This window comes from Spea bombifrons, chromosome 6, assembly GCF_027358695.1.
Source record: "Spea bombifrons isolate aSpeBom1 chromosome 6, aSpeBom1.2.pri, whole genome shotgun sequence".
Taxonomy (NCBI): Eukaryota; Metazoa; Chordata; class Amphibia; order Anura; family Pelobatidae; genus Spea; species Spea bombifrons.
Genome location: NC_071092.1, coordinates 50,243,196 through 50,257,029, shown reverse-complemented (window position 1 = coordinate 50,257,029; position 13,834 = coordinate 50,243,196). Strand labels below are relative to the sequence as shown.

General features: G+C 42.4%; 1 protein-coding gene across 1 annotated transcript in view; it reads left to right on the top strand.

Annotated features, from left to right (window-relative positions):
• The window catches only part of COL24A1 (collagen type XXIV alpha 1 chain), a 64,195-nt gene that overhangs the window by 41,471 nt on the left and 8,890 nt on the right, over positions 1–13,834 (top strand). Inside the window, exons 31-45 of the mRNA XM_053469165.1 lie at positions 524–577; positions 867–920; positions 1,437–1,490; positions 2,114–2,167; positions 2,465–2,572; positions 4,839–4,892; positions 5,453–5,560; positions 6,592–6,645; positions 7,034–7,087; positions 7,686–7,742; positions 9,960–10,013; positions 10,359–10,412; positions 10,900–10,953; positions 12,373–12,426; positions 13,225–13,332. Coding sequence (XP_053325140.1) covers positions 524–577; positions 867–920; positions 1,437–1,490; positions 2,114–2,167; positions 2,465–2,572; positions 4,839–4,892; positions 5,453–5,560; positions 6,592–6,645; positions 7,034–7,087; positions 7,686–7,742; positions 9,960–10,013; positions 10,359–10,412; positions 10,900–10,953; positions 12,373–12,426; positions 13,225–13,332 — 975 coding nt within the window. The remainder of the gene's footprint in view (positions 1–523; positions 578–866; positions 921–1,436; positions 1,491–2,113; positions 2,168–2,464; positions 2,573–4,838; positions 4,893–5,452; positions 5,561–6,591; positions 6,646–7,033; positions 7,088–7,685; positions 7,743–9,959; positions 10,014–10,358; positions 10,413–10,899; positions 10,954–12,372; positions 12,427–13,224; positions 13,333–13,834) is intronic.

Sequence of the window (13,834 nt, the reverse complement as noted above, 5' to 3'; positions counted from 1 at the left end):
ACACAGTTCCTCTGCCAGATAAACTCAGAGCCGTTACCAGTAGCAAAGTCCTAGAATGAGGCACAGGTTCATTCGTACGCTTAGTTACTTCCATCCCCCACGCGTTTCCTGTGCTTCAAGTAATGCATGAAACATGTTTTACTTCATAAACACGACTCAGAGATGGTCTATTTTTGTTTGGTTGCACAATAATTCAAACTACAAAGGAGCTCTCTAATAGAAGACAAAGCGTATGGAGAAATATAGAGCAGATTTACTGAATCTGCCAACATTTTCCATATGTTTATCATTTGTTAAATTACCAAGTAAATGTGCTGAGCTTAATGACACGGGACCTCACACGCGGTTATTAAGCCAACTGAAACATGCATGTTTACATTAAGCTCCATTGTCTTAAAGAAATTTTACAGTGAATCTGACCAGAAGAAAAAACAACAAATTATGTGCATTAGAGAAATGCTGTTTGAAGAATAAATTCAAAATATTAGAACTGGCTAACGTGTGATTTCTGTTACACTTAAAGGGACCAAGGGGCCTGCAAGGAGATCCTGGATCCCCAGGAGAAATGGGATCTGAGGTCAGTTACATGAACTGGAAATATCTCTTTGGAAATTCTTATAATATGTTTTTACTTAGGCTCATTGCAAAATAATTAAAATAAATGCTGCATAAAAGCCTTATGTGGCCTGTTTACCGGACTCAAGAAGGTACTGTAAGATCCCACTAGAAGTGCCACCTACTGGTAAAGTGGCAGAACTATTTATTAGGGCATTAAAGAGTCCACCTAATACCCAGGGAAGAGGACTCTCAATGATCATGTGACATCACTGAAATTTAACAGCTATGACGTAACTTTCATCAAATAGGGTCTGCCTGGAACTGACGGGGAAGTTGGTTTACAAGGAGAACCTGGAGGAAAGGTGAGCTGGGTCAAAAAAAGCCTTGGAAAGAAAGAATGGTGGGTAGAGGGCATGGAGAGAAAGAATGGTGGGTAAAGGTCTGGGTGAAGTGGACAAAGTAATGTCTGGGATTGTAAATGGGGATTCAGATAACGCGGCCCCTTCCATTGTTTGGGAGTGTAAGGGGTAAAAGGGGTATAAGGCTTCCAGGGCGGAGGAGCTTGCTGATCCTAATGGTTGCAAAGTTAATTTTCCATCTGATGAGGAGAATTATCCAACATGCCTCAGCTTTTTAGGGTAATGACATGCCCTCCAGGGCTTCCCGCTGAGCTGTGAAAACCGGCAAATTCTACAAAACAGACTTCAAACACAAAAGGTGAATCCCACGCATCCCACAGGCCGCTTCTGCTTATTCAAAGCTTACAATAAACACAAGGAAGGGACATGTTTCAATCGGTAGCTGTCCTTTCAGATCATACGTGTAGCACGACACGTAGTGCATGGATTTTCCATTCAGAGCCTGTCTGTTCTTTATAGGGAGTCCTTGGACCTCCGGGGAACACTGGGGAGCCCGGCGAACCTGGAATACGGGTGAGATAAGAATGAACACCACTAGAGACAGACAGAGGGACAGATGTGGGCAAACACAGCAGGAGGGAGTGTAATGGGGGCTCTGACTGACTGACATAGGTTGGGCAGACAGACATTGGGACAGAGAGGAGTGGATAGATGGCCTGACTATATCTAGGCAGAGAAAGGGAAACATAGAAACTCAATGTAAACGCTTCTCATAAACCTGAGTTACACTTTATGGCTGATTGGGGAATATAACCTCTTACCCGGCACAGGGGGTGGATTATAATGTTATATCAGAACTCAGTGTCCCCAAGCAAAAAGCTTCGCAATTAAGGCCGTAAATAACGCGTCTCCAACCAGGCGACCTGAGACAAATCCACCCCATTACGCAGCAGGGTATTGTGGGCGATCCAACAGAATGGGGAGGAATTAGTTACTGGTGATGCCACGATGGACAATCAGTATCAGAACAATAATGTTTAGTTTGACATTTTGAATTTCATATTCAAATAACATATTTAGTTTTTTGTTTAAATGTAGACTTTGTACACGTTTTTGTACTGGTTTCTAGTAGATTTTGGGAAACATGCTACATTTTAGTTACTGGGTAGAAATGCATTTATTTCAATTTTTTTCAGGGGGATCCTGGCCCTCCTGGGGAAGATGGCGTTCCGGGCAAAGATGGATCAAAGGTGATCTATTTGTTAGAATTAGATCAAGAGTGACTGGATTGCCTGGATTGATTCAGGAGTCTATTCCAAGCAGGTTTAAATTTGTTAATAAATAACCTCCTAAATAATATTTGTGTAAATAACCTCCGTCACTTCTGCTGGGAGATTGTTCCAGTTATCCACCACTCTCTCTGTAAAATAAAACTTCCTTCTATTCCATCTAAGCCTCTAATCCTGTAATGTTAGGTGTTGTAATCCATTAGAATGCTCGTTTCTTGTGACACAAATTAACATTCCTCGGAAAACTTGTTTTCACAGGGAGAACCAGGAGACCCCGGTCTGCAAGGAGAGGACGGCGAAAAAGGAGACCCGGGGATTCCTGGAAATCCTGGTCCTAATGGAGAAACTGGCAGAATGGGTTTACCGGTAACTACGCTTTACACCTACAGTGTGAAATATACCGGTGCAGCTACAGTGTTACGCATAATGTGCCCCGGGATCTCACTTTACAGATATAGCTAAATATATATATATATATATATATATATATATCTGTATTTATGTGTATATAGTGTAACGTGCCCCAGAGGTTACAGGTTATCACAGTGGATATCTGTAGCGTAATGTGCCCCGGGATCTTACTTTATAGATATATCTATCTATCTATATATATATACTGTATATATATATATATATATATATATATATATATATATATGTATGTGTATATAGTGTAACTGTTTTGGATGCTTTCCAATAAAGCCTTTCTTCAATTGTTGAACTGCTCCAAATTATGTGAATATAAATGTACGTGCACGGAGAGAAAAATAAGACACACGACACACTCTGGGTCAGGTCCAAAATCACTCTGCTTTATTTTGTTTATATTATAGATTATATAGTCCCCGGAAAGAGGGACGTCAGGTTACGTAAAACTTATTAATTGGTTAATCCTGAAACTATGCGGAAATAGGCAGAAAGGCAGAAAACCGTTAGAAACAAATATTAGATACTTTCCTGCAACAAGATATAGCCAGAATGGCGCTTGCGATTAGTAAAATATAGATAACTGAATACACTGCTACTTGCGTCTCTCATGTATCTGCGTGAGGTGTAACCCTTTATTGGTCGAGGCCAGCTTATATTCATTAAAGCAATAAGCGTTTCTTGCTGATATATATAATGGTTCCATAACATAACATGCCCCAGAGGTTACAGGTTATCACAGTGGATATCTGTAGCGTAATGTGCCCCGGGATCTTACTTTATAGATATATCTATCTATCTATATATATACCGTATATATATATATATATATATATATATATGTGTATATAGTGTAACATGCCCCAGAGGTTACAGGTTATCACAGTGGATATCTGTAGCGTAATGTGCCCCGGGATCTTACTTTATAGATATATCTATCTATCTATATATATACTGTATATATATATATATATATATCTATATGTATGTGTATATAGTGTAACATGCCCCAGAGGTTACAGGTTATCACAGTGGATATCTGTAGCGTAATGTGCCCCGGGATCTTACTTTATAGATATATCTATCTATCTATATATATACTGTATATATATATATATATATATATATCTATATGTATGTGTATATAGTGTAACATGCCCCAGAGGTTACAGGTTATCACAGTGGATATCTGTAGCGTAATGTGCCCCGGGATCTTACTTTATAGATATATCTATCTATCTATATATATACCGTATATATATATATATATATATATATATATATATATATATATATATGTATGTGTATATAGTGTAACATGCCCCAGAGGTTACAGGTTATCGAAGTGGATATCTGTAGTGTAATGTGCCCCGGGATCTTACTTTATAGATATATCTATCTATCTATATATATACCGTATATATATAGATATATATATATATATATATATATATATATATATATATATGTGTGTGTGTATATAGTGTAACATGCCCCAGAGGTTACAGGTTATCACAGTGGATATCTGTAGCGTAATGTGCCCCGGGATCTTACTTTATAGATATATCTATCTATCTATATAAATACTGTATATATATATATATATCTATATGTATGTGTATATAGTGTAACATGCCCCAGAGGTTACAGGTTATCACAGTGGATATCTGTAGCGTAATGTGCCCCGGGATCTTACTTTATAGATATATCTATCTATATATATACCGTATATATATATATATATATATATGTATGTGTATATAGTGTAACATGCCCCAGAGGTTACAGGTTATCGAAGTGGATATCTGTAGTGTAATGTGCCCTGGGAGTTGCCGGTATCACCATGCATGGCTACAGCATAACGTAGCATGCCCCAGGGGTTATTTCATATTGTATACGATAAGTTTTATTATATGATCTATATAGTGAGCATAGTTATATTATTCTGTACCATACTATTTACTAAAAATGGTATATCATTTATATGGTGAGCATTGGTATACAAATGCTTTTATATACTATAAAATGTAATGAACATTTTTATACTATACTGTACTATACTATAAATGTTATATGAACTATATAGTGAGCATTGTGCAAATTTATGTTATCGACCATAAATTTCTGTGAGAAGTTTCATTTTTTATGGTGCATTTTAGAAGTAATCACTCAAATCTCTTCTGATCAGCCATGTTCTCTCACACAGGGGCCTGAAGGAAAAGCTGGACATGCGGGTCAGAGGGGTCGACCAGGCAGAAAGGTGGGTTTTTAATCTCAGCATTAGGTGTTATCTTTACCATGGCTTTGTTAGCCCTTTGACAGAAAGAATTACCCCAAAGTCCCTCCTTTCTGTTGTTACCGACAGCACAGGGGCCCCTAATGTTATATTCTGCCTTTCTGTCCCAAGTGCATTATTTTACATTTATCAACATTAAACTGCAGCTGCCATGCGCTCCCCATTCTTCTCATTTAATTAAATCATTAGCCATTTGGCTTGTTCAACCCTGTTTCAGACCTTTTTTGTATTCTTCACAAAGACACCCTTCACCATTAAGTTCCTTTGCAATGACACTAATAAAAATATGGGTCCCGGTACCGACCCCTAGGGGCAAGGCCTTCCTCTAACTACACTCCATGAATCCCAACCTTCTGTCTCCTGTCACTCAGCCATTGCCTTATCCATTCAACCATTTTAACATCCATACCCTGAATTTTTTTTTGGAGTCTTCTATGTGGGACATTGTCAGATGTCTTAGTGAAATCCAGATAACTACTGCCCCTCCCTGCTTTCATGTGCACTTATTGTGATGTCTGTTACAGGGAGAGAAGGGGCAGATGGGGCCAGTTGGTGAAATTGGAAGCCAGGGTCATCAGGGTATCCAAGGCAAATCAGGATTGAAGGGGACTCGAGGAACAAGAGGGCTATTGGTTTGTATTAAAGTACATGAACCCATTGAAACGCGGTATAACACTGATAAACCTATAATAATCGGTTCTCTGGGGCATTTACCCAACCTGTACGGCATATCCTGAGAAACAGTTATTACCCCAGATACCCCCTTCATAAGATCAAGCGACTGTAAACATTTCCCAGGGTACTCTCATGCAGTCAGGGCCTCTGGATAGAGGGGCCATAGGCAGAAGTTCCTAGTCTCGTCATCTACTCTTTGCTTAGCGGATGTCCTCCCTCAACGACCATCAGGTAGACTGTATGATGATCATATTCCATGGCATGTGGCAACCTTCAGGACATATAAGAAGGGTGGTAATCCCCGTTAAGAAGGCATCGTCAGGAGAACAGACCGGGACCTTTGAATAAAATTTTCAGATTTAAGAAAGATTACAAAAGGAATGGGAACTTTGGATCATAATCTTGAATATCAGGCACATTAGATTGCGAACAGCCATTCAAAGCATCCACTTCAGGAACATGAACCAGACAGAAACACGATTAGGGGATGATCAGAACCAGATATAAGCGGGGGTCCAGAGTGCCGGTTAATATCCAGTTGCAGATACCCTTGGGACGAGACCCTTCTTGGCAAACTGTCGGGGGTCATCTACACACATAATGCCAGCGGTCTGCATAGAAAATCTGTGGGCAGAAGGGGTCCTCGGGAGGCTTTTGACCTTTAATTACAGAGCACTAGCAGATTCCATATAAAAATCCATATACCTTTATAAAAGGGGTAAACGTTAAAGGGACAATATATTTATTAAACTGTAGTTATTTGTAGCATGTAAATAATGCAATAATGAATTAGAATGGGCATCTCCCGAGGGGATATAGATCTATGGCAATGCTGAGTTGCCCCGTAGTTACTAAGCATCACATGGGTAGTAGTTTCACATCTGGGACACTCAGCGGCTTTAGGCTTTAGAAACTGAATCTCTGCCCCTCGCTTAGTGCCCACCCGGGATGTTTCACGCTTTGCCTGACCTTTACTTGTGTTTAACAGGGGAGTTCAGGTCCACTGGGGCCCGAAGGAGAGCCTGGAATTTCGGGGTACACGGTAAGGAGCTGCTGCTTCTCTGCTTCTTTATTCAGTACGGTAATATTATTGGGCCTCTCGCTTTGGCTCGCCGCTGCCCCCTTTTGCTTTGAGGTAAAGACAGTCTGATGGTTTCCACTGGGTGCCAGAACCTGGCCAGTGCTAATGCTTGTATCTCCAGACATTTAAGATCCGGGAAAATGAATTGTCTTCAGACTGACCTTTGGTTCTCGTGCAAAGATCCTTCAGGTCCTTTACAGGCTGTACAAACAATATAGACTGTCCAGAATAGGAGCACAGAAAGGACCTAGCCAGTGCGGAAATGCTGCCGAAATCCTCATTACTGTAGATCTTTCTTGTCTCCTGTTTATTTCTAACAATTATTAAAAAAATTGTTTTATCTTTTTAGGGTCATCAAGGTCAAGCAGGACACCCAGGTGCCCCCGGAACTAAGGGAGAAAAGGTATGTTTTTGCTAAGTACTTTGTGGCTGACTTGCTGTTAATGGGCCGAATGGAATTGATGAAGTGCCTGCTGATGCCTCCTTACGTCTGCCCTGGGATGGCGCAAGAATCCGTCCTCTGCTCCGAGCGGAGAGAAAAGTTTCCAGCACCCAGGCGGCACGGACGGGAGCTCTTTGTATGGCCGCTCTGACTCAAAGACCTTCCCAGCAGGGCTGGAAAAGACATTGGGTTCTTGGTATTAATAATGACCGGTGACTACAGGATGGGGCCGGGTGTAGATAAAGTATTAAGGCCCCAAACCTTTCTCTAGTTTGCACTAGAGCCAGAACCTCCTTCCCAGAACCCTAACGCTAACAACACACCATCCTAATGCAGATAACGCAAAGTTCTATATATAAATTCTATAAGAAATCTTTTTGTTTTCCAAACCATAAAAATATTGTTTTGTTAAAGTGTCCCGGACTGTCAAACGCCTTCTTCCCATTAAAATGTTTGTTACGTTGCTCTCATTACAAATGTAGGATCAATAACATCCCTTGGAACTCTGCATGCAAACTGGAAGATTATTTCCCATGACGTGTAAATTCCTCTGTTGCAGGGTTACCCTGGAGAGGGCAGTACCGCGATGGGTCCAACGGGCGCCCCAGGTGAACCAGTAGGTTTTTCTCTAAAACATTCTTGTGCTCGGAGCTAAATGCATTCATTGCTCTGACGCGATTTGAACCAAAATTTACTTTCAATAGTTTTTTATTAATTTTCAAAGAAATAAGAAGTACAAATAACACCAATAGTAATACATGGGAGACAGTCACAGCTGTCAGTTATGATCAAACCAAGACAGTTGCAGCTGTCATTACAGTGAAAATTCAAACCATCTTGATAAGCATGTATCTCAGTTACATTGTAACGTTATAAGGTAATAAAAAACGTAAACAAGAAAACTTCCCTGTAAAGGAAGAGGAGCAGAACAGTATGCCTGAGTGAATTTTTTAAAAATGCTCAAGTATTTTATAGTGAATAGTTTTAATAGTTGACATGCCATACCAGTGAGGATGACTGTAGTTACAGATAGCATTTGTTAAATTGTAGAGAGTTGGTCTGGAATATACTAAAGAACCTTAAATATCTATACAATAGGATGAAGAATACCATGGTTTCCATATGATAGAGAATTTTTTTGTGTTGCCTGAACCTCTAGCTAGAATTTTTTTGAACCAAAATTTAGAATAAACTATAAATAGTTTACGAGGAGAGATTCTTAAAGCTTTGGAGTGGGCTGTAAGTGGTAGGTATCACTGGGTGGCCCTGGTGACTCTGTGAGACTGTAGAACCTGAGTGGAAGGAGTCAGTAGATGGCCCCGGTGACACAGTGGGACTGGGTGGTAGCAGTCAGTAGATGGCCCAGGTGACACAGTGGGACTGGGTGGAAGGAGTCAGTAGATGGCCCCGGTGACACAGTGGGACTGAGTGGAAGGAGTCAGTAGATGGCCCCGGTGACACAGTGGTACTGGGTGGTAGCAGTCAGTAGATGGCCCAGGTGACACAGTGGGACTGAGTGGAAGGAGTCAGTAGATGGCCCCGGTGACACAGTGGGACTGAGTGGAAGGAGTCAGTAGATGGCCCCGGTGACACAGTGGGACTGAGTGGAAGGAGTCAGTAGATGGCCCCGGTGACACAGTGGAACTGAGTGGAAGGAGTCAGTGGGCGGCCCGGGTGACACAGTGGAACTGAGTGGTAGGAGTCAGTAGATGGCCCGGGTGACACAGTGGGACTGAGTGGAAGGAGTCAGTGGGCGGCCCGGGTGACACAGTGAAACTGAGTGGAAGGAGTCAATGGGCGGCCCGGGTGACACAGTGGAACTGAGTGGAAGGAGTCAGTGGGCGGCCCGGGTGTCACAGTGGGACTGAGTGGAAGGAGTCAGTAGATGGCCCGGGTGACACAGTGGAACTGAGTGGAAGGAGTCAGTGGGCGGCCCGGGTGACACAGTGAAACTGAGTGGAAGGAGTCAATGGGCGGCCCGGGTGACACAGTGGAACTGAGTGGAAGGGGTCAGTGGAATTGTACCTCCATTCTTCACTTCTTTCTGTCTAATCTGTTTACCCAAAGCCACCCTGGCACCCAACCTGCCATTCTCACCCATTAATAATAAACTAGTATCTGCAGATATATAGAGAGGACATGGTCTGTCTTAGATCATCTTGCTGCCATTATCACTGAAGTGTTCATGTGGGTAGATTGCATTAAATAGAACATTTAAAATGATGATGAGGGTATGAATGGTGTAACGGGTTCACCAAGAGAGCTGCAGTAACTCTCAGAGATTACCCACATGTATCCTCCTGTTGTCCCCGGAATCGCTTCCAGCACCAGCCAGCATGCGCACCTTGGAACCCTGCTATGTGTACCCAATAACTACCTTGAACTGAGTACAGCAGGAATGAACAGTTTATTGTAAACCTAGACTGATATAGCCACAGAACTTCATTAACATAAATTAACAGATACATGTATTCAACCCAACCTTTAATCCCCTTTAGCTACTGAATATCCCCCTGGTAGCCATCCTGTTAATGGGATTAGTTTAACAATGGAGTTCCTGCCTGTTTGGCAGCCAGGCTGGAGCCATCTCTGAGTACTTTGGGCTCCTGTATGACAGCTCATTCTGTCACAAATGGTCTTTAGTTTTAAACAATATATCTGCGCCATGATCTCAGAGTTAATGGCGCCAGGCATGCCTCCTCCATTTTCAGTGGCGTTTGTACGGGTGGCAGCTGCCTGTGCTTCTGTTACCTGGAGGGGTTTCTGTACGTTGGGAGTGACGTTACCTGGAGGGTTTAGTGGGTTTGTACTAACACTTTGCTGTTACACGCAGGGTCCATCTGGGGTTTCTGGAGACAGAGGAGAACCAGGCGATGAAGGTTACCCGGTAAGAGACGCTCCTTTTGGGCGGCTGGTTAACAGGGTGGTAATATTATGGCTTCCCAAGAAACCTCTGTGATGTCTTCCCTTTATGTCTTAGCAGAGACAGCTCAGTGCTCGGGGGGACAGGGAAATGTCTTAACTTTTCACAGAAAACCAGCTTTGCTTTGTGTTTTTTGTTAATGGGGTTAATGATGGTTTCCTCTGGCAGCTACTGACATCTAGTGGTCAAAAATAAATTATACAACAAAGGCGCCAGGAGCATGTAGGTCAACTTGTCAACTGAATAATGAGATGAAATAGTTTGGTTTTATATGATTTCTGATATTTATTGTTTCTTGTACATGTTTAGGGTCATCCTGGTGTTATGGGACCAAGAGGAGCAGTTGGTCAGCAAGGAGAACCAGTAGGTTTAATATTTCTGGGAAGGGACTTTTTAGGGTACTGGGACAGATAGCGCAACATTAGTATACACAGAAAAAGCATCTGCAGGGTTAATATGTAGTAATATTGGGCAACAGAAGGGAATGTGCAGGATTAATATGTAACAGGTAATATCATCAGGAAGGAACCCAAAGGGCACATGTAGGGTTATTATTTAAAACGGTCAGGTAGGGAATGCACAGGGTTAATGTTTAATAAGACGTTTTAAATAAACATTTGTTGATTGCTGTACTGAGTGCCAGGAGCCAGAGAGAATGGAGAAAACTGGCACAAAATTAACCAAATCCTCTAAATTGTAAAACCCATAAGAATGACTGCTCTGTTAAACACAATTTATATATTAATAAAACATTAAAACATAAAGAACCGCAGATAAGACCAGCATAACATGGTATATGGAATTGCCCCATCCCGGGGTAACTCATATTCTTCAATATGTTTATTAAAAGGGTGATCCTGGTCTGACTGGTGAACAGGGAAGGAAGGGGGTGCGCGGCGAGGAGGTGAGTGTCTTGTGGGGATAGTATTGGGAGTCCATCATACATGTGATGCCTGAAGCCACAATTTAGTGAGACTAATTATTTTTAATAAAATATGCAGATTGAAATAGAGTAAATAACACAAAACCTTTACTTTTCCTCTCACTGATTTCTGGGCCTAGAAAGTTTTGTCCTCTGAAGTGACTACAAATTTAAGAAAGAGTTTTAATTCTGGATAAGTTCTATTTATCCCTACAGTAAGTAAAGTACCAGGAAACAGATGAGCAAACACACACCAGGACAGGCTCTGCCACACCGACCGACAAACACACACACACCAGGACAGGCTCTGCCACACTGACAAACAAACACACACACCAGGACAGGCTCTGGCACACCAACACCCAAACACACACACCAGAACAGGCCCTGCCACACTGACCCACACACACCAGGACAGGCTCTGCCACACCGACCGACAAACACACACACACACCAGGACAGGCTCTGCCACACCGACCGACAAACACACACACACCAGGACAGGCTCTGCCACACTGACAAACAAACACACACACCAGGACAGGCTCTGGCACACCAACACCCAAACACACACACCAGAACAGGCTCTGCCACACTGACCCACACACACCAGGACAGGCTCTGCCACACCAACACCTAAAAACACACATACCAGGACAGGCTCTGCGACATGGACACGAACACACACACACCAGGACAGGCTCTGCCACACCGACACACCAAACACACACACACATGCACCAGGACAGGCACTGCCACACTGCTTTGTTGTTGACCATGCTTTTGTGTTTTTGCTTGCTTGTGTATTTCCCCAGCCAGCCCCCATTGTGACATTGTTGTCACAACGATGTAATGTCATCTTCAAGGGGGCAGCACGAAGAGCTTCACTGAGGCATTAGGCGGCATGGCACACACAAGCCAGCGACCTTAACAGCATTAGGTAGCCGTTGGAGGTGGTCGTGCAGCCGCATTGCATCGCGCAGCTCCGGTGCTCCACCGGTCCCCAGACCAGTCAGCCCACTGGGAAATCCCCCTTTTTCCCAGTTGGCCTGTCTGGCCATTGGGAATTTAATCCATATCAGAGTCTAGAACAGGAAATGTTTCTGCTCTGTGACCTCAGGCACATGCTGTCACAGCTATATATATACATGTGCTCGGTGACCTCTGCGTGCTGTCTCCATTTTGTTGCCAAGTCTGTGATTTATTTTGCCAAACTCCCTGTGATTATAGGGTGTTCAAGCAGACTTTTTTAATGCAGTTACCCTATCCTCCTCTTACATCCAGCTGTTCCCCAAAATGCCCCTTTACATTTAACATTTCTGGGTTCCTTGAAACCTGGAATTTGAGCAATGGCAAAAATGTTTTGGCAACTTAACTGAACGACGGCCTTTTTATTTTTAGGGAGAAAAGGGGAAGAAGGGAACGAGAGGAGCGATGGGGAGACCCGGAATTCCTGTGAGTCGGATAATAATTTCAATATGGTTGTAATGCTGATAAGTATTTGATTAAAAGCCCCGAGCATCTGCCCATAGGCACATGATGACCCGATGTCAAAATTCCATGTTTGAAAAATTGAAATGCACATGTCCCAAGTGTGTCCTTGTAGCCCCAGAACAACTGGGGTCGCAGTGCCGGCATTTCATGCTGAGCGCCGGAATATGATGCCGGGATATGACGTCATATTCCGGTGCTCAGCAGTGAAGCAGCGCGCACCGCGGCAGAGCAGGAAGACAGAGGCCTTGTGCTCATAGGTGTATAATTGATTTGTCAAAAAGACAAAGATGGTATAAGCAGGGTGTTTAAGCATTGGGGACCAAGATGGCACAGGCAGGGTGTTTATGGGACAAAGATGGTACAGGTAGCGTGTTTATGGGACAAAGATGGCGTACGCTCGGCTGTTTGGGGACAATAAACTACTAAATCAATATAAATCAATATGTAAAACGTGTTGTTCACACCCTGTGATATCAAAAATGAATATAAAAAATGGATACATATAGTTATATCCGAATGTGGAAGGACCATATGTATCCATTTTTTATATTAAGTTTTTGATATCACAGGGTGTGAACAACACATTTTACATATTGATTTATATTGATTTAGTTATTTATTATCCACAGCTCACCTACTCTAAGTTTCTTTTTTCACTTTATTGTTTTTGGGTGTGTTCAAGGGAGACCACCTTGAGTATTTCACTTCAGGTGACTCTTCAATCTGAATCAATGTCATGGAACTTTCTTCCGCTTTTAGGGGACACCAGGTCCACCTGGAGTCAGAGGAGCAGAGGGGTATCCTGGACCTGATTCTGTTACCGGAAATCCTGGAAAGCTTGGTTTGCCTGGACATCCTGGTCTACGGGTCAGTAGTCTCTTTCTCCATTGGTTATTTCTGTATCCAGATTGGGGATGATAAGGGTGGATACGTGGGTACTTGGTGCCAGTGACCTAGCCAGCTGCATGTACCGTACACTTTATATATATTGCTTTCCTCAAAGCATGTTGCGCTGTCTTTTAATTCCGTCTCTCTCTGTCTTTCTGTCTCTCTCTCCATTAAAAAGTTGCTCATTATAACTTTACTCGGCTAATGCAAAAAAGCAACGAAAACTGAATGTATTAATAACAGTATTTTCATTTACTACCATGCATGTATTAGGGATTGTGTTGTCTAGGTGGCCCCCAGTGGAAACCCTCTCTGCCCCCATTTATAAGATGTACTACCTCCCCCCAAACATCCATTCATATATAAATTATAAAATATTTTTTATATATTTATTTATATAAAGATCCACTCTTTGCCAGAATACTAACATGAGTGATCAGAACTGTAGTCCTCAAAAACATGTGTGTCAGTGGTGCAAAAA